This window comes from Scomber scombrus, chromosome 3 (genome assembly GCF_963691925.1).
Source record: "Scomber scombrus chromosome 3, fScoSco1.1, whole genome shotgun sequence".
NCBI classification, from domain to species: Eukaryota; Metazoa; Chordata; class Actinopteri; order Scombriformes; family Scombridae; genus Scomber; species Scomber scombrus.
In genome coordinates this window covers 3484327-3506760 of record NC_084972.1, presented here as the reverse complement: position 1 = coordinate 3506760, position 22434 = coordinate 3484327, and the positions used below count along the sequence as shown (strand labels likewise).

At 38.8% G+C, this 22434-nt stretch overlaps 2 protein-coding genes across 2 annotated transcripts in view; one reads left to right on the top strand and one right to left on the bottom strand.

Annotated features, from left to right (window-relative positions):
* Positions 1-22434, bottom strand: part of LOC133978152 (copine-9-like) — a 240085-nt gene that overhangs the window by 39735 nt on the left and 177916 nt on the right. The window contains exons 8-15 of the mRNA XM_062416514.1: positions 21495-21558; positions 18526-18629; positions 17952-18056; positions 13683-13724; positions 3119-3194; positions 2758-2811; positions 2502-2563; positions 371-417 (exon numbers count right to left, since the gene is read on the bottom strand). Coding sequence (XP_062272498.1) covers positions 371-417; positions 2502-2563; positions 2758-2811; positions 3119-3194; positions 13683-13724; positions 17952-18056; positions 18526-18629; positions 21495-21558 — 554 coding nt within the window. The remainder of the gene's footprint in view (positions 1-370; positions 418-2501; positions 2564-2757; positions 2812-3118; positions 3195-13682; positions 13725-17951; positions 18057-18525; positions 18630-21494; positions 21559-22434) is intronic.
* Positions 10532-10902, top strand: LOC133978153 (P2R1A-PPP2R2A-interacting phosphatase regulator 1-like). The gene has a single exon (XM_062416515.1). It carries the CDS (start codon positions 10600-10602, stop codon positions 10900-10902), a length of 303 nt encoding a protein of 100 aa, XP_062272499.1. The 5' UTR covers positions 10532-10599.

Genomic DNA, 22434 nt, shown 5'->3' with positions numbered 1-22434 from the left:
GATACAAGAAGAAAAAAAATGCAAATATGAATTCTCCTTCAACTGAAAGGTTTGGTTTTAATTATAGTTCAGATTTTTAATTAAAATTAATTAATTAGTACATTGTTGCCGTAAAAGTGTCTGTTAGTTATATCTGCTGCTATAAATGTGTCGTACATTGTGCCTGATAATTAAACAATTAAAAGAATAACCCTTTAGGAGTTCAATTCTATTCTATCAAAGTATTTTCTTTCCTCAACCTAAGAAGGAGAACACATTCACTCATTTACAATAAAAACTGAAATTCACAAACAATATAGTTCAAACATTTTCACCAGACAACACCCGTGTGGATATTTCCTGCATGCACAAAGATGTAATGCTGTCCTACCATTGGATGCTGTGAAGTCTATGGCCACTGTGAAATTGAGTTGTGTCCTGTTGGGAGATGGAACACATCAGTATCATTCAAAGCACAAATGTTAGAGCTGTGCCAGTATCTCCAGATGGAAACCCATTTACAGCTGCTCAGGCTGGACTGAGAGGCTCATCAGTGGCTCACTGCTGTTACTTGTAGAGCACCAAGCAGGGGATCCGCACTGTGATTCAAACAATACAGGCTTTTGAAGTCCAGTAACAGTGCTTTGAAATTGAAGTGCTGATCACTGCTGTCATATGCTGATATTCAACATTTTTACATTTGACTGTTTTCATGCTGAAGACTGTTTCTCTTTGAGTTCTATTCATATCAGAGGGAAGAACAGACCAGAAGAGGAAGTTTAATTTGAATAATGACTTCAATGTTATTTAACATAATAACAGAAAGGTCCCCTGGATGATATAATAAATCACGTTATGGCTTATCACCCCGCTGCATAAGGAGAGCAGAAGTCGTCTGTTCCACTAGCTTCTGTATCTCAACACAATCTCTCATTCAGCATTTCTTTAATCAGTCTTTATATCACATTCTAAGACAACTCAGCTCCAATACAGCAGCTGCTTTTTATAGGCTTAAAGTAAATTTGAAGTTAAACAATGATTACTTTGTCAGCACAGAAAAGAAACTATAACTCCCATGAAGAAACTACAAATGAAGCAGATTGTGTTCGTCCACCATGGTATAACTTGGGTTCATCCAGATCCATAACAATGACCAAAGCTCTCTTCTCAAGTCATTCTTCCAATCTTGTAGCTGTAATCTCTGCTGTCTAAAAATGTCTACACTGATGCAGGACTGTCTTCTTTGTCCTGCTGTTACATGTCTGAGCTTAACTCAAACTCGCCTCTTTTACAGCCGTGACATTTAGGCCTTGGGCTGTATAGTTTATAGTATGTATAGTTTTGACTTATAGTTTAAAAAAATGTTTTTTACCATAAATATTAATTTTCTTAAATCATGATTTTTACTCTTTTCTAGGTTGAAAAAGCTATATAGCTGGTGGTGGTGTTGGCTCATAGAACATTGAAAGCCATTTCAATAGTCTATTAGAGTCAGGCAGACTGGAATGGTTAGCAGTTAGTTGATCAGTAATGCATCCACAATCTGGAATTTCACTATTTCTCCATTATATCCCAGCCAGCATGTCCATGTGGGCCCCACATGGGTTAAATGTGGGCTACGTGGGTACTGAATGGGCATGGGCTTGAACTGGGCACATTTTGTGGGTCCCACATAGTTTCAGTAACATGGGTCCCACATGTGAAGCCCAGGTGGGCTGACTGTATGAGCCCCATAAGGGATGTAAGTGGGCTTAGCAGGTATGGGCATAAACAGGGAAAATTGTATGGGCCCCATATTGTTTCAGAAACATGGGTCCCACGTGTGAAGCCCATGTGGGCTGGCTAAATGGGCCCCATTTAAGGTCCATTCTGATCCCACTTTGACCCTATATGGGCAAACATATGGGGCTTAAATAGGTTTCATCCAGTCTGGCCCCACATGAAACCCAGTCAGAACCCACTTGAAGCCCATATGGGTGAACACAGGTGGGGCCACCATGGAAACTGCAGTCAAACCCGCTTGGGACCGATATTTGCAACTCAAATTCAACCCTTATGGGGCCCACATGGACATGCTAGCTGGGATAGTATTAACTCTGGTATATGGGGTCTTCTTTTGTTCTGCCTGGAAAGGTTTGTAGGGAAAAGGAGAGTCACAGGCCCGAAGGGAGGAGTTATATAACCTTGTAAGAGTGTTTTAGGCCTGAGTGGCAGTCTATGCATGGTGTAGGTGGGGTAGAGACTTGTGATTTAACACAGAATTATGGTATAATTTGATTTGACAAAGATCAGCCTCAGTAAATTGTAAATGATGCCATTATTCGAGGATTTTTAAATCCAGAAGCCTGGACACATGGAGAACCTTCCTACAAATAACACCTTTCAGGATATAGGCAACAATAAGACAATAAGAAAGTCGTTAAAGGATAATGTTGGTGATTTTCTATTATAAAGAATATACATATTCAAACTTTGACAGTACAAGGTCATACTGATACAACAATCAGAGACTGAGCTCTTACCCTCCTCTGATGAAGTCAACAAACGTGTACTCTGACTCCACTTTGAAAGACAGCAGAGTCACCTTGAAGATGGAAAGTGAAAGGTTAGAAATATGAAAGAAAGGAGGAAATGAGCAGAGAGAGGACAAAGACAGAAGATCTCTGAGAGACTCATGGCAAACACCATCTGTTTACTGCTCTGACATGTCATGGCTGCTGTGACATATGTCCAGGAAACGTGACAGCGGCTGATGAAATACATTGCGGCAGGTCTTACCGTCCCTGAATTGATGTATTTCTTCTTCTTGCCTTTCTTTTTAGGATTCAAAACCTTTACAGCAAGACAGCAAAACAAGAAATTAGTTTTTGGAATAAATACACCTCAGAAGAAATGTTTAGTCATTCAGAGCATGTGTGAGCCCCTGTGGGTTGATAATATATCATTCTCAGATGAGAGCTGGAATTCATTATATGAGAAATATCACATAAATGAATAATATATAACTCTGCCAAGGAACTATTGATATTGTTGCAAGTTCCCAAAACACTGTTACATTTTTTATATCCTTTACACATTTGGGAAATTAAAGCTTTGGAGAAAGTCTGAGATTCCATTTAAACAATTTGCAGCATTTTACCTCGTAAACATTGAACTGGCTCTGGCCTCTGGACAGCTCTCTGTAGCTGGTGGTGAACTCTCCGATAAAGTCGTGACTGGAGGAAAGACAGGGAGACACAAAAAACTGTGATGTCTTCTTCATTGCAATGTTATTTTCTGTCAATAAGAATGATATTTCTGCTGTCAGCAGTTTTGTAGTTATTGGGTTAGCAGTTGGAAAGTTAAGGCATCTATTGGTTATGATTATTGTGATTGTATAACCAAGCCTTAAAAATAATGGATAAAAACCCATGAGATGGCATCACTGTCACATCCTGAAGCAGTACAATTTGCTCTGCTTCTATATTTTTTTTTAAAATTCTCATCTGCAAAACTGTTTTTTAAATGTTAGTAAAAACCTAGCACCGGATTATTTATGCAAACTTATCAGCAGGTAAAGTAGTAGGATCACCAGGGCCACAGCAAGCGGTAACTGTAAAACTGCACGTCGTAAGAACTCCTTGGGGCAGTCAGATTTTCCATAAAAGGCTGTCAAATGTGGAACACACTACCAACCGAGGTAAAACTGATGAATGATATTAAGATTTTTAACAAAAATGTGAAAGTTTGGCTGAAGCAAAATCAGAGATGTAAGCATTTTTAATCAATTATTTTATAATGTACTAAGACTGTGTTGTAATTGTATGTAAGGTGGTTTAAATATTTCCTTTTTTTATTATTATTGGTTTTGTATGTAATATTAATATCTGTCTTTAAAAAGCCTAACTAGGGACAGGAGATAGGAACTAGCAATAGCTATAATCTCTATATGCAGAACATCAGTTACTTCAGCTCGTTTGTAACACGCTGAAGTTGTACCCTCATTTTCATTGTCCCTAAAAAATAAACTAAACTAATAGATAAATAACATACTTTATTCTGGCATCAGCAGGCGAAACATACATAGACTACAGCTGGTACAAAATGCTGCGGCCAAGCTTTTAGGTAGATAAATGACCACATTACACCAATCTTTACTGCCTTTCACTGGTTACCTGTGAGTTTTGGAATTTATTTTAAGATTTGACTGCATGTTTTTCAAGCATTGAATGGTCAGGCTCCTGCCTATATTTGTGAATTGCGAACTCCTTATGAGCCTGAGCGCTTTCTGAGATCGTCCAGTAGGGCCCTTCTGAAGGTTCCTACATCTCAACATGTTACCAGAAGGGACCAGGCCTTTGCTGTTCGGACCCCTCAGCTGTGGAACTACCTGCCTGGAGATGTCAAGCAGGCAAACTCAGTGTCATCTTTTAAATCTGTTCTTAAAACTCACTTTTATCATATGGCTTTTTCTTAACAGTTGGTATTTGTTGTATTATTTAATTCATTGTATATTGTCTTTATTTTTGCTTTGCATCTTTTTATTATTATTATTGGTGGAAACATTCCCTATACACTGACTTAATCAATGAATGCCAAACACTACCACAAATACAAGCAAACACTAAAGCTGCATTGATTGATTTTTGAGCAATTGAGGGCAACGTGATAATGCTGTAAATACAATATCATTTTCACACGACATGTTAGCAAACATGAAGCTACGTTAGCATTGATTGAAATCATGTTTCTGTCCACCTGACGAATCTAAGTCTACTATTCACACTCATTTTAGCTCTCTTTTGGGCTCAACCAACTCCTGAGGGAAAGATCTGGCTCTTCAGCTGCTAAATGATTCATTGTGTTTACTGGCAAGCTGCTGACTTTGTCTGTCTGCCATTTGCTGCTGGCCATATGAAATCAGAGGTCTATCACTGAAAACAGAGGCTGCCTGTAGAAGGCAGCCTCTGTTTTCAGTATAACAAAAACTATGAGCTTAAAAACATTAAAACTGTCTGTAGTGCTGAGGGAATCTGAAGAGTTTGGTGATAATCTCATATTTTAGTCATTGTTTATATATAAAATATGATACGATATATCATATGATACGATACAATACAATACGAAACGATATGATACGCTACAATACGACACAATATGATACGATACAATAAGATATGATATGATACATTAGGATATGATATAATATGACATGATATGATACGCTACAATACGCCACGATATGATACGACACAATATGACACGATATGATAGGATACAATACAATACGATACGATACAATACGACACAATACAATACACTACAATACGACACGATACGATACGATACAATACGATACGATACAATACGACACAATACAATACACTACAATACGACACGATACGATACAATACGATACGATACAATACGACACAATACAATACACTACAATCAGACACGATACAATACAATACAATACGATACAATACGATACAATACGACACAATACAATACACTACAATACGACACGATACGATACGATACAATACAATACGATACGATACAATACGATACAATACGACACAATACAATACACTACAATACGACACGATACGATACGATACAATACGATACAATACGACACAATACAATACACTACAATCAGACACGATACAATACGATACGATACAATACGATACAATACAATACACTACAATACGACACGATACGATACAATACAATACGATACAATACGACACAATACAATAGACTACAATACGACACGATACGATACAATACAATACGATACGATACAATACGATACAATACGACACAATACAATACACTACAATACGACACGATATGATACAATACAATACGATACGATACAATACGACACAATACAATACACTACAATCAGACACGATACGATACAATACGATACAATACAATAAGATACAATACAATACGATACAATACGACACAATATGATACGATACGATACAATACAATAAGATACAATACAATACGATACAATATGACACGATAGGATAGGATACAATACAATATGAGACAATATGATATGATACGATATACTTTATTGTCTCCGTAGGGAAATTTGTCTTGGACTCAAATGCGCACACAAATGCCTCCACAGTTAAAGTTAAACAAACTACATATGAACAAAACAGCATCAGCTGTGTTAATCACAACAATAAATTGCACATAACAAAATATTGCACTCACCCCATAATAAAACACCATCAGACCAATGCACAATCCTTACAGCATACATACATATTGTGTATATTAAAGTGCAGTTTTAACTCTGAAAGGGGTAATCAATGTTCATGAATAACCTGATAGACACTGTGTGGTCCAGCAGATCAATGACACAGCAGCATATCTTCATACTTGGTTAAGCAGCAGCAGCAGTTCCAGTACCACACTGCTTATAAATAATCGAAACCTATTTCACTTTAAAATCTATTTCAGTCCAGAATGAAATTTTAAATAAAGTGTGACTCTCAGTCTGAGCCCCAGGTTTAAAATACAATTTTGCCAAATGGGTACCCACCAGATAAAGCTCTGTGGTTACTCAGAAATCATAAAATGACACCAATTCCCTTAATGTATCATTTTTGGGTCCTGACTCTTAACTTTTGATGCCCTACTTTTCTTTGCTGGTGGGCATTTTGGGTAACTTTTTTCAGTTATAGTATTGGATGTTAGTTGTGAAAGAGTTTGTTGAGGAAGAATTAGAAGTAGGTTAGTGATAGTGGGGCTCTTTTCAGCTCTTCTCATCCCCTTAAAGGTCCACGTTGTAGAATTTAGTGACATTTAGCGGTGATGTCAGGTTGTCAAGTTGCAACCGACTAAACACCCCCCCCCCCAACTTCTAAGCATGTAGGAAAACCTATGGTGGACGTGAAAAAAATAATTGATTTTCTAGGCTAGATTTAAACTTAAATACACTATGGGACTGAAAGTCCATACTGAAGGTGTCTCCGTGACAACTGAACAACTCCATCTGGTAAAGAAAACCATGAGATGTGGTTGAAAGCTGGTGAAGTTACTCTTCACCAGCTGCCAATTATGAAGCATTACTAGAGGTCCAGGAATCCCTCACACACAACAAAGCTGTTAGCAGTTAATTAAGTTATTTCTTCTCCAGTTGTTACATTTCCCTCTTTCTTTAATTACACTCAAACCTTTTATCCATCAGTGCAGCTAACTTTTCTGCATTTTTTAACGTTTCCTTTTTTACACACCAAACAATCTCTGTCAGATATACAGTATATACACCATATATCCTAACCACATTGTTACTACACAGTCTATCATGATATTTTTCCATTCACATTGCTTCTCCACTGAAGTCCTGTGTCATATATTGCCCAAGATAGACTCCAAAACAAATGCATCCATTACAGGATGAAGGAGATGAAAATACAGAAGGGAATATTGCACCCTGGGGACATGGGGCCACATGTATAAATAATGCATGTGCACAAAAACCATGCATACACCATTCTCACATATCAACTGGTATCTATAAACACAGAAAGAATGTGAGAATGTGCACACCTCACACATTTTTCAGACCTGGCGTACAGACGTTTTTCTAAAGTGATGTGAAGGTGAGAAACACAATTTTTAGTAAAATGTTGTTTGTTTAGGTTGATCATCATTATTTTTGTGTTGTTTTCTTTTCTTTTTCTGCATTTACATTGGTCTGTAAAATCAGTTCCATAATGACTGAAATTTATTAAACAGAACCATGTGCAGACTAAGCATAACTTTACAATCTGATGAAAAGAATACATTTGCAAATTACTGGATGTGTACACAGTTTTAGACGTGTAGTTTCATGCATGTGGTGCCTGGTGTGTTCTTGCATTAAACTGTCTGACCTTACACATACATCATTTGGGAGGAGCCATACTGTTAAGTTCGTATAAGACAGTAGAAGCTAGTTTAGTTAAGGCTGGAGATATACTTGTTCACATACTTCCACTAGAGGGCACACCAGAGAACTAATGATATATCTGAATTTGCAGGATGTAAAATCTGCCAAAAAATGCAAAGAAGAAGCATGATGTAAAAAATATAAATGGCGACACTCGAAGAGGTTATTACTTTGTTCATTTAAGCATATCAGTCACAATGCAGTGGCAATGACACATCATACAGAAGTGGGCAATTGCAGACTCTGTCTATTAACTTGTCTTCAAAGCTTTGCGCCATTGTGTCACTTTTGACGTGCCTAATGACCTCTGACCCTGTCACATTCCCATATTGCCCCTACACTGCCCCTACCGTCCTTTCATGCATATTGCATCTTGCAGAAGCGTTGTGTTAACTTCTGAGGACGTACACAACCAACGCTCCAAATGGATGCAGGGTATACGTTTCTGCACACTCAGTGTTGTGTTCATCCCACATGGAGCCTCTCAGTGAGGCAGTACACCTGCTGTTGTGTTTACACTGGAGGCAGAGGTGGCTTGACTGCACCTTTAGCTCCCTGCCTACCTGCATACATTTTGTAACTTGCAGCACTCTTTTACGTCCCTTCCTTATGTGGATACCGGTAAAGTTTGCAACATTAAGATGCCACTCATGCACCTCGATAAAGGCCAAAAATATTCCAGGCTATGCTTAAGACATTCAAGAATGAAGACCTGAATGATCATGATAACACTTCAGGGAGCACTCAAATATATCACAGACAGAACTAACACAAGTTTTTGAGTCGTCTGTCATCTGACTGGACAGACATGCCTCTATTTCAAATTAGCTGTCTACAACATAACAATTTGAGTTTCAAAGTGTTAGATGAAATATACAGAACTTTTAAAAGAGGCTCAATTTAAACGGTGACTTGATCATCTGAGGGGAAACGTCCAAAATTGTAAATGCTGACACTGATACTGGTTAGGGACTGGTATGAATCAGTTACCCCATGTAGTGTGAGCAGCATGTCAGCAGAGCAGCAGCAGTAGTGACTGCTCTGTCTGTGCATCTACAGTGGAGGCATTCAGGTGCAGTTTTGAGCGTAGGTCAGCTGTGTGTTGGAAGCGGTCAGAGGCCAATACACGACTGTAGTAATGTGTGGAAAATGGTGGAAAACAAACTTGGACCGCCTAACTAATTTGCATGTGATTTCACTGCTTCCGTAATGCACGGTCACTGCACTTAATCTGTGTCGGTACTAATACACTGCCCCTGAATCTTCTCCTCTTGAGAGGATCCCCCAGAGATGTAGGTTTTCATAACATCATTTTTCTTCCGAACATGAAAAATCCCCCCCGAGCATCATCAGATTGGTAAATATCAACTCCCTGCATGCCCCCAGATCATTTCTGCATCTCAATATATCACCACCTGAAGCTGTGCGTGACACCACCGCTGCCTGTGCAATGCTGGTATTTAGAAGGGAATCCTCAAGGAGCAGGCAACGAGTTCATCTCTCCACAGGCGGAGAAGGAAGGAGATGAAGTGTAACAAAAGAGGGAAGGATGGGGGAAACAGAAGCACAGCAATAACAGTTTCAGGTGAAAAGAGAGAAAATTAAAACTTTGAGGAGAAACAGACTAAATGAAAGAGGAATTCTGACAGACTGCAGCAGGTGGTGATATTTATTGATGATGTAGTTTTTGGTTTATTTTCAGTGTTTTTATGAAGGCAGTGTTGTCATGCATGAGGATGGTACACTGCCTTGTCAAAGTTCTCTACCCTACTTTTACCTGTTATATTATGTAGATAGTGTCATATATAATGTGTTCCCTAAAGCTCTATGTATACTACTGTAAAAACAGTTTAAAAGAACTATGTCAGTCTCTATATATATCTCTCTCTCTCACTCTCTCTTATGTTTGTGCTTGATTGCAGGTGGAGTGGAGACAGGTGTCCAGGAGTCAGGCCACCAGCTGCCATCAATCATGATTAGTCCCGCATATGTACCTGGTTCTCCTCACAGCTCATCACCAGATCCTTGACTCTATTTACTCTGTCATGGCTCTAGCACTTCTAGAATTGGTTCTGCCTGAAGTCTGCATTATATTAAATCCTTTTTTCCCCTGTGTTTGCAGTTTTGCCTCTGTCTGTCTCCAGCTCTCCTCCCTACCCCATCAGCTCAGTACTACTCCCTGCTCTCCAGAACCCCTCTTTGCCTGGCCTGGTTTCCAGCCCCTGGCTCCAGTCTCCGGCTACCTCCCTGCAATAAAACTCTTTCAAAACCAGTCACAGCCTCCTGTCTCAGTGTTCTGTGCTTACCTAGGCTACTTTATGGTGAGATGCTTTTAGCAGGTGTACTTCAGGTTTATTTTTTATTAATAATACATATGAAAATGTCCGCTGTCTTTGAAAAACCTGCAATAAAACGCTTAAATGTACTCATCATAAATCATAAAAATAGCCTGCACAGGTGTTTTCATGTATCTTGGATGATTAGATGACTAGAGAAGATTGTGCAATACCTACGGTGGTTGGGTTACAACTAGGCTGGGTATCGTTTAAAAACGTACGATACCAGTACCAATCCAAGTACCCTTGGTTGTAAAGTTTGCAAAGTTTGGAGAACAGCAATGTAACAGCGTTTTTAATTGAACGAGCTGGTGACAGGCAGCGTTAGCAAGCAAAATGAACAACTCAGGAGTCATGCCACAAGAAAAGATGGAGCTGGATCTGGACATCCCATCTTCATTACTTCAGACCGATGGACACTTGAGGAGATCCAACAGTGCACCAATGATAAATGGCTTAAGCGATAACTCCCAAGTGTTCCAGAGAGAAGTGCTGCGTAGCCGGAGAAATAGCACTACAGTTGTCAACAGGCCCAATATGGTCCCTTCATCACCCATCCGAGTTCCCTTCATCAGATTAAACAATGGTGGTATAGTCCACCTTCATTCAGAGTGCAGGCTGATGGAGTGCTCTATATAAGCAGTAGCTTTGAGACTGCTCGGGAGTAGAGACTGCTTTGGTAGAGTGTAGCTGTGTACACGTTACTTAACTTGATTTCAGTTATGCTTATGAGTTAAGTTAATTGTTTAGTTTTTCCTTTATTTAGTTTCGTATATCTTTTTGGTTACACATGTAACACTTTTTATAATAATAAACTACCATTGGACAACTGATCAAGCCTTCTGTGTCTGCCTCCTACTAAAGATCGTACCACTTTGGTCGGCCTGTACCACATATATACACCCAATTAAGAACTTCATTTGATAACCATCCTGTGAATAAAAGCATTAAATTGCCACCACTCCTCCACATCTAAATGATTTGATTTGTACACAAATGCATTTTGAAAGGCATCAAATTATCAATATTTATTTATCAAAGAACTCTTGCGTTGATTGGCTGTGAGCAAGTCCATACGCCATATAGTCATATTTTCTATCTCTAGGTGCAAAAAGGATTGATTGCAGGTATCGCATGACGGGAGACATTTCAATACTACTTGGTATCGATTTATTTCAGTCGATACCTTAAAGGCATTGAGTACTGATACCCAGCCCTAGTTACAACATTAGTATTCAGGGGCCAGGAGAAGCATAGGTGTAATTAATAACATGAATCATGGCTGCATTCTATTTACACATGCAGGTTTTATGGCTCTTGTTTTGTAGCAGGAAACTTACTGTACTGGGACACTGAACCATTGTTAACATTATTAGCTCCACCAGTGCTTTTCCTGCTATGTGTTCTTTGAAACTGGTCTATTACAGATGCAACAACGCTGTTCTGTGGTGTGGGTGTACAGGATATTTAAAGGAATTCACACATTTAAGTGAATTTGGCTCTGTTCAGATTACACAGGTCTCATTTCTCAGCCCTCCCTAGGTATTCATTACAGCTCCAAATACCTCTTTGTTTACTAATTGCATTAACTGAATTTCATCAGCTCTGTGCACTTTATGTGGGTGTAATGGCGGAACAGAAAGATGTTATGGTTAACCTGAAAAATAAGCACCCATTTAGACCACACAGTCCTGATTGTTTAGAGACAAAGGCAGTTACGAGAGTCAGACACAAGCTAAATGGACTGTGATTTTTACCCACACTGTAGGGTAAGTTGCCTTCATATAACTGATTAGATGGATGGTTCATTGCCTATTACAACTGAATTGCTTTCCTTTTTACACTGTAAAAAAACAAGTGTAGTCAACGAGGAGCCCTCTTCAACGACACTCTTCCGGTTTAATCCTGTCTATCAATGAATCCCATCCACATGGTTTTAACATGATGTCATCTGTAGTTGTAGATGAAGTGAAAAAACATATCTGAAACTTTACTTTGCTTCAAGTGATTCGAGTCAAAAATTCACGTTTAAAAATGAAACGAATCTGGTGGCGTGGAATTGTTTGGAGGGCGAGTTGCATTTTGGGTAATGTAGGCATCAGTTTTGGAAAAGGAAGAATGCATGTTATAATCATACATCATCTCTGGTACTGTTGCATTAATGTTTATCCTTTTTTTAAACTATCGCAAATCCCACAATCAGGGTATGTGCACAAACCCCTTTGTTAAGTACACATTTAATGACTTTTAAGACCTTTTTAATACCTCTTTAAGAAAAAAATAAAACCACTGCTGCCTCAAAGGAATATGAAAAATTAGACTACTGTATCCACAGATATGAGTTTTATTAAAATTAAAAAAGAGGCGGGAAATGAGCCTGCAACTAATGATTTGTGTCATTATAGTTCCAACTACTGATTATCTTTTACTTTAATTAGTAAGTTGATTGGTTGGTTATGTAAAATAATTAGAAAATAATGATAATTTAATACTTTACTTAATACTCAATACAATTTTTAGATCTTGTATATCAAAAACTAAATTTAAGGACTTTTTAAGGATCTGCTGGGACCCTGCCCACAATGGATTGAGTGCAATGCTGAATCAGTGAAAAACTCCTTTTGTCCACATGTGTGCCAGTTGTTCTTCCTACAGTATATTCATCCATTTGAAATGTGTTGTATATGACTCTATGTAGAGGAAACACTGCTTTATACATGTAACAGTTCAGTGAACATAGACTGTAAATGGAATATTACAGGTTTTATTCTGCAGCTCACATCCTGAGCTCCCTGGCAGAATGATTACAGAGTTATTTTTGTCATGATTCGGCCTAAAATCTCTGACAATGGCTTGTCAAAATAAATGTTCCATGTCATGATGCCCTAGAAGAAGATGCCTAAAAAGACAAAACAGACTTGTCTATCAAACTCTGAAAAAGCAACTGATTGTGCAAACAAGCAACATAATTACAGCCTGATTTTGTGTCAGTCTAATATATTTTGCTGGAACTCTGCAAGAAAACATTTAGCTTTAGTTTTTACATGTCTTTCAGGCTTTGGGACAGGGATTTGGAAATCTGAGCCTAGGGATTTGTAAAAATACCAAGAATTTCAAATGAATCCTGATTGATATGTATGGACCGCTGTAAGGCTGGAAAACCCACACAAAGTATCCAGTTAAGCCCACAAATCAAGATTTCAACCTTTAACCTGCCAGATGCTTTTCATTTGTCACCCAGCGTGTCCTGTCAGATGGAGCCCTCCATTTGCTCTAATATATAATAATAAGATTGAAAGACCTGCACCCCTCTCTGGGGTCAGACAGAACAAGGTGTGACATTTAAGGGATTTTTTGTGAAGCTGAAAATGAATAAAAGAAGAGAGAGAGAGATAAGGCTAGCCAGTGAGAAAACGTACCTCCCGTCTCGGTCCCAGTCGAAAACGTCCACCTTGACCGTCCTGGAGAGAGGTGAGATGAGGAAGCAGAGGTGAGACAGACAGAGGTGAGATTCACAGAGAAAAGAGAGAAAGAGTGTGAGGGTGAGAAATGAGAGAAATGATAGAGAGACAGGAGAGAAATTAAGAGCAGGAAAGTAAGTCAGAAAATCAACTTTCCTTGGCCTTCATTTCATATCTACTGTATAAACCAGTGAAAATAACATTCATTACATAATACACATCAAGATTATAACAGATTAATATCAATGCCTGACTGTTTTGGTACTGATCTTTATATGCAATGAAAATACAAACACTTTCTTATAATATTCTAAGTACACCCCTGTATGTCTCTTTTGATCCAGGCACAAACACTATACACTCATGCCAGATTCTCCCTTTCCTCATTAAGGGTCCCTAAAGTTCAGTACACATAAAACACATACTGGGTGCATTGTCTTGATTATATTTTGCCTTGAGCCCCAAATACCAATAAGTACTCCTGTGCAGTGCCCTTGGATTGGCAGACTGGGGTGGTGGTCCCTCTTTTTAAGAAGGGGGACCGGAGGGTGTGTTCCAACTATAGGGGGATCACACTCCTCAGCCTCCCTGGTAAGGTCTATTCGGGGGTGCTGGAGAGGAGGGTCCGTCGGATAGTCGAACCTCGGATTCAGGAGGAGCAGTGTGGTTTTTGTCCAGGCCGTGGAACTTTGGACCAGCTCTACACCCTCTGCAGGATCCTTGAGGGTGCATGGGAGTTTGCCCAACCAGTCCACATGTGTTTTGTGGACTTAGAGAAGGCATTCGACCGTGTCCCTCGGGGAGTCCTGTGGGGGGTTCTCCGGGAGTCATGGTCCTCAACCGGAAAAGGGTGGAATGCACTCTCCGGGTCGGGGATGAGATCCTGCCCCAAGTGGAGGAGTTCACGAGTGAGGGAAGGATGGAGCGGGAGATCGACAGACGGATCGGTGCGGGTTCTGCAGTAATGCGGGCTCTGCACAGATCCGTCGTGGTGAAGAGGGAGCTGAGCCGAAAGGCAAAGCTCTCGATTTACCAGTCGATCTTCGTTCCTACCCTCACCTATGGTCATGAGCTTTGGGTAGTGACCGAAAGAACAAGATCGCGGGGGCCGAAATGAGCTTCCTCCGTAGGGTGGCTGGGCTCTCCCTTAGAGATAGGGTGAGAAGCTCGGTCATCCGGGAGGAGCTCGGAGTAGACCCGCTGCTCCTCCGCGTTGAGAGGAGCCAGTTGAGGTGGCTCGGGCATCTAGTTAGGATGCCTCCCGGACGCCTCCCTGGTGAGGTGTTCAGGGCACGTCCCACCGGTAGGAGACCCAGGGGAAGACCCAGGACACGCTGGAGAGACTATGTTTCTTGGCTGGCCTGGGAACGCCTCGGGATCCCCCGGGAAGAGCTGGACTAAGTGGCCGTGGAGAGGGAAGTCTGGGCTTCCCTGCTTAGGCTGCTGCCCCCGCGACCCAACCCCGGATAAGCGGAAGTAGACGGTACGGTATGGTACTCCCGTGCTGGCTGTAAAATAATCCGATTTAAAAACTAGATGTTGGCCCCTCTACAAGACAGGTCCTCTGAATTAGATAATGCAGGACTCATAGGTCTCATATCCAGATTGACAAAATTGACAAATTATTTGACAAATAGTGTATGCATGTTCTTTAAAACTGCCCCTGTAATCTTTATTAAATGTTACTCAGACAGGAGGTAATAGTGCTTTCATTGGGGATTATTTTAAGTGGCAGATGAATCCACATTTGATGCTCTAGAAAGCATTTCTGGCAGTGTCTGTTCATAGTAATAAAGGAATATATCACCCAGTGCAACAGTGTGTCTCATTGATGTGTTTTTCATATTTTTTAAACAACAATGGAGCTCTAGGACACAGAGGAATAAGATATATCAGGCTTTGATACACACACAATACTTGTTGGTAGGATACATTCATTGTTGTTTGGGGTCTTTTTGTGGGATTTGTTGACAATAAGAAAACAGTATCACCAGACTCGTCCTTTCAAATAACTGTCAGTCACATACACAAGTTTGTATTGATGGACCAAGCAGTGTGGTGGTCAGTAAGATTCATAGGGTCAATGTTATTTATACATTTATTATTTCTAAAAAAATTCACTAAGCATGCTGTTGGTAATCTTCGATAGTTTAATGTTGCGAATGTTTAATTCTTTATTTATTCTTAATTGTTCATATCTTTTATGTGCATTTCACAATAGCCCTCCACAAAACTGATTTATATTAGGGGTAAAATTCTCAGTTTAATATGCTAAAGACGCAACATGGAGGGGAAGCGAGGGGGAAAGCAATCATGAGATGGTTGGGAAGTGAATTCAAAGGTTTGGCTAGGGGGCAATAGCTGCAAATAAATAAAACCCAAGGAAATTAAGAAATATATTCAATAATTTGACAACATACAGAAAATGATATAGTACGGAAACACACTACAAATACAGAAAACAAGCAAAAACAGAAACACTGCACTCAACAACACAAAAGAAGTTTCCATGGGACACAAAACTGACAAACACGGCAGGATGCATGATTTGATTTTTGAAAATATTCTAATGATGTTTATTTTAGTTTTAACATTGTGATTGTATGAATCCAAAATGATTTACTGACATGGTTATCAGTGTCTCACAGGAACTCCTGTGTAGCTGCATGCATAACTCAATTCTGTTTTTGTAACTAGTGAAATTTGGCCACTTGTGGGTTTTTGGTTTTTTTAAACATGATTTTCAGCTTTCATTTTTCTAAATGCAACGTGGTGAATTATTATTATTATTATTATTTTTACATATTTCCTTTTATTTTGTCCAGTTACTCATGTTTTCTTTAAGGTACTTCGAGGAGTTTGTCACTAACAGTAGCATTATAAAGCAATGTTTTACAACTGGGTCGCAATATTCCACTGATCTACAGGTGGCAGTGACTTTGCAAGAAACACAGTAATGTGCCAGCAAAGGTCAAAGGAGAGGAAGACTGCTATCTACTACATATGGATGTAAATTATGCAGGTTTCAAATTGATCAAAAATCAACTTTATGTGCATAGACATTTAACATGTTTGTTACACTTCAGGGATACACACTATGCTTTCTGGTGAGAGACACTGAACGCAAATATAACTTCTTCCAAGAAAAGTTCACTTTTACATGGTAGTGCACTGAGCCCTATCAGCCTCCTTAGGTGGGAAAGAAAATACCACAGAGGAAAGTAACAAACATAGAGTGTGATTGCCTGCAGCCTGATAGGTAGGTAGTTTGGCTTAGATCTTCAAACTTGGATCAATAGTTGATGGTCAGTGGAAGAACAATGCTACAGCTATTTGTGTGTTTCCTGCTGTGTTGCCTCCATGTTGGTCTCAATAACACCAGCACTGGCCAGAGATTTACTACACGGCCGACTGCTGGCATTATTCTGACCACCATAGAGTTTCACTTGTGCAGCTTTATATCAAACTGCTTTCACCCTTGTTGCTTTATAAATGTCTGGTGTTTGCCTTTACATAAACATTTCATCTAAAATAAATGATGGCGTAATACTAAGAAAGAATATTTTTTGATAAAGATAAAACTAAGCATGAACATGTCATATTGATCAGATTCTGGCATTACATTTAAAATAAACAACTTTACTTTTGTCTTTCCAGAAGTAAACAAGCATTTTCAGTAGGAAGTTCAGTGGGAAGTTCCTAAAGCCAAACTGTAGTTTAACAAATAATTTCAATGAAGTCATCAGCATCACTTATTTGACACACAAAAGTTGATAGACTGCTCTCATCTGTTTAACACCACAGAGTATTCAAATCTCATAATAGTATGATGAAAATGATAGCTTTATTCTGATTACTTGACTTTTTTTCTTGAAATATTATCACTTTATTTTCATCTTACTATTTTTTTTCTTATTATGAATACTTTCATAATATTATAAGATCACTTTCATAATATTGCAACTTTTAAAATAGAATATGTATTATTGTAAAATTGACAGTTTTTCTTAAAATATAAAAACCTTATTATTTGTCATATAATATATACATCAGTGGCTGACAGTTGCTGAAGTTGACTGTTGTTGTTGCAGGTATTGATGATGATGTTTGCGTCCTGTTCTGTATAGTGAATGTGGACACGTGTAATAAGTGGTAACATCAGGGGTTAGATGAAATTCTTCAGTGTTTGACCTTTTTACTTCAGAATGACCTGAACTGTCACCTCACCTGTCATAGTCTCCGTTGCAGAGCGCTCGAACAGGGATTGTAAACGACTGCCAAACAGGGTTCAGATTGTTCTTGATCACCTCGGTCTTGTGGCAGATGGTGAACCTGCAAACAGAAAGAGGACAGAACAATTCAATATCAAACAATTCTGCTCTATTTGCTGTATTCAATAGTATCTCATACCAAGATAGAGACAATCTTTTGAAGTATGTTTCGGTTTAATAAAGTTGCAGTAGCATGAGACAGCAGCAACAGAACAGGCTTAAAAAGGGTTATGATCCCAAACTGTATGTCTGAAATATTGAAGGCTACAGTACAGATTAAAACTTTTCTGTCTCAGTGTCAAGAAAATCTATTAGCCCTTCTTCCATCTGACAGGCAAGAGGCTTTCAGACTCCTCATGGGACCGGATCCAACAGAGAAATCTGCTGGCAGATTTTCAGTCACTGTAGTAAGACGGAAACAGCACACTCGCCTCGGGGGTGACGGACTAACAGATGGACTTTACTGTAGAGGATTTGCTCTCGCTAACAAACACACACTTCATACACACTTAACAAAAATACACACTCACGTCCCGTCCTCGTTGCTCCGGTAGAAGACCAGGAAAGGGTCGGACTTGCCAAAGAAATCCTTTTTGTCCAGCTTGTTGGCACAGAACTGCATAGTGGCTATGTCCTGCCAGAACAACAACAATTTATCTTTATACCCAACATTGATTTTTTATTATCTAGTCTTACTTCAACTTGCAACTGGACCTTGAATTTGAGTTTGAGATTTTGCCAAAAATACATTTTTTCACTTTCTTGCAAAGAGTTAGGTAAAGAATATTGTTACCGCGCTTATTTCTATGGGATACATTTCAAACTACCGCTAGCAGCCAGTTAGCTTAACTTAGCATACAAACACCAGGGGTGTAAAGCTAGCCTGGCTATGTCCACGATAAAAAACATTTGCGTATTAGCACGCTTAAATACATGAATAAATTTTTTAGGTTTTTAATACATACAAAAAAGATTAAGTTTTGTTGTTTCCTTCTTGACTTCTTAACAGTTGCTAAGTAACTAGCAAAGACTCCAGGAAGTTAGGCGGTCGCGTTACACTTTCTGTCAAGTGATGCTTGACAGAAATTAAACAGTTGTGTGATGTTTTCAATTTATGCTTCGGTAACCAGATGCTCTAACCAGCTTGTTTAGTTACATTATTTCATCCCGACAGGACTAATTAAACAAAGAAGCATCACAACACAAACATGTGATGCCCTCCCTCAGCTAACATTGAGTGGGCCCTTTATAAGCATCATCTTTCATAGTAAGGAAAGAAATTCAATAGGCCACTTTAGAAATAATTATGGAGATTTTTAAAATATTTTTATTTTAATGCCAATATTGCCTCTAAAAATACAGACAATATCATGATGTACATCCTATGAAATTGTCGTATTTAGCTTAAAAACACAACAAATATTTTTTTTAATTCTTAACAGGCGTGACTGTTGGGGGGTGGGGGGGGGGTGGCTGCAGGGGTATACTTTACAGTGCTGAAGCAAGGTCATTGCAAGTTATCAAAAATATTAACGAGGAAAACTCCAATCTCCATGGCAACTTTAGTAACACTACCCAATCACATTAGGTGACAAAATATTGCGGTGTTCGTGACATAAAATTCTTCGGGTGTGCGACATAAAAGGAAAATTGTTAAAGAACACTTCTTTCTGTTGAAAATACGTCATTTCTGTCAAGTGACCTACCATAAATCAGCCTTTAAACCTCACAGCCAAGAAATAGTTTGGCACCTGCTTAAGATAGCAAATTTGTAGTATTTACACTTAAAAAATTCACGTGCTCCCCATATTCAGAAAATCTAAGTGTAAAATCGGTTAAATTTCCATGAAAAAAAAAAAACAGCAATTAAAACAAGTGGAAAAGTGTAATAATGCATTTCAAGGTGTCTCCAGATATATCAGTGGACTTTACTATTATTTTGTTATAAGGAGCCACCTTGCAGCATAAATAAATGAATACACTGGTTTGGGCAGGTTTTCTAACCAACTAGAATGAGTTGCTGTGCATGAGTTAGTTCTTATTGGGAGATCAACATGAAGAGTTGTTCCAGGTGTCAAAACTCAGTCAGTCACATCGGTGTGGCCAAATAATTTTCCACATGAAAACACTTCAATTTTCACTGGCATATGCAGTGAAATGCTGCACAATAGATTGTTGTAGAGGAAAGCAGCGCTGCAATACTAACAGGCTAAAGTGGACAAAACACAGTCACGTTATAAAAGAATCACTACTTGATCTGATTCATGTTAGCCCATACTGATTTATTAAAATATGCCTAAATCGGGCCCCAATAATAATTTGGAAAAACTAAAGAACACAAGCAGAGTGTCTTTTTTATAATCCTTTTGCTTATAAATATTTAATAAAATCCTGTTATGACAGAGTTTCTTATGCATGAAGTTTTGCCTGGATACACTGCAAGCGTCTAAGCTTTGTAAGACATCTTTGTAAGACATCTGGCAGATATCTAGTGTCCACCTCAAGTGTCATGAAGAGTGATGTGAAGGTGCAGTAGTTACATGTTGCTTCTGAATAATCTGACACAGACAGATAAATCAGGCACGACAGCTAAAAAATGCAGTGGGTTGTTTCATGTGTTATACTTAAAACCTTAGAACTGATATTTTATTCATGAAACAAAACTAACCAGGGAGGCTTTTTCCAGAGACAGGCATGTCATAAATAACTAATAAATAAACCATAAGTAATAATAAATAAATGTGGAGGTAAGTTTTCAGTTCTGACGCCCTCAAGGACTCTGGAGTATACTGTCAACCCTGCCCTGTGGCCTGTGGTGTGAGTATAACCTTCCTCATATTCATATATCATGCATATGGATATAAGGAAGATGCTGTATATACATTACAGTAAACTGCTTCCACAGTTTCCTCATCATTGCCAGCATGGATGTAATTGCACATGCAAGCACATACTATAATATTATGGTGAACATGATTGTGTGTGTGTGTGTGTGTGTGTGTGTGTGTGTGTGTGTGTGTGTGTGTGTGTGTGTGTGTGTGTGTGTGTGTGTGTGTGTGTGTGTGTGTGTGTTTTTTTGTGGTTTGTGTGTCTAATTATTTACCCACCGTGGCAAGAAAAGTGAACTGGATAAATAATTCACGAGCAGCTCTCATCATCACTTTGGAAGAAAAGTAAAAATTCACTTTCCTTCCACTTGAAGCAGATGACAAAATTATTCTCAAGTCTGTTTCGGTCATTTAAATTCACTCAGCAAAGTTAAAAATGGAAACACAGAACGTGACCTTCATAAATTCAGACAGTAGTGCTTAACTTTCTGACCTCTGTCTAAGATTGTTTATACCCACTCTATCTGTTTGTGTGTGTGTGTGTGTGTGTGTGTGTGTGTGTGTGTGTGTGTGTGTGTGTGTGTGTGTGTGTGTGTGTAATCCTGAGTATTATCTGATACATTTTATACGTGTTTTGAAATAAAGTCTATCAGATCAAATCAAATACTAACCCGGCAGTTACTGAGCTCCTCGGCCGTGAAGACGATGGTTCCACACTTTTTCCCAGGAATTCCACTGAGAGAGAGAGAGAGAGAGAGACGAGAGGCGAGGGTTTTATGAAGAAAAATGGAGGACTACGAAAGCAATATAGACTACTTATGTTTAGTTGTATTTGCAGCGACAGGAATTCACAATAGTAATTTTCTTTCTTAAAACAAGTATGTTATATGATTCTATGAATAAACAAAGTAATACTCTAAAACTTCTTTCTATCATCGTCAACATTAAAGCCTTTAACTACAGTAAAAACCAGTACTCAGCGGTGACCATTTTTCAATTAAAATTATGAACAAAATGGGCGCGCAAGTGGTCGAGTGGTTAAGAGCGCATGCCATATACACAGAAATACACAACAATTATGAACAAAAATGTTTTTTCATTGAAATGACACAAAAATATAAGAGACCAAAAAGTCCTTTGAGTTGCAAAATGCGTTGTTTGTAACTGCCATCCACAACAACACATAGAAGCCTTTTACTGATCTGACACCACTATCAGCAGAACAACATTATTTCTCAATGCTTTCCAAAATAGTTAAAAAATCACACAAACAAATGTGTCTATTATTCGACTCACATGTCATATTGCTGCCTTGTTTTAAGCTGTGTCATATTACACAAAGTATCACTGGATAACAGCATGACAGACTGTCACCCTAAATTACCCAGAGGGATAATAAACATGGAGGACAGCTAGACGCAGAGCAGAACAACTACAACTACAACTTACAAGCTCTCAGCAGAATGTTGGCAAAGTTGGCTAAGAATACCATTGCCATGGAGGGCTGTACTTGATCTGCAACAATGTCTAGGTAGGGTTTTCATGTCAGTGAAACATCCACATAAATGTCAGGACCCAATGTTACCCAGCAGGACATTGCTAAAAGCATCA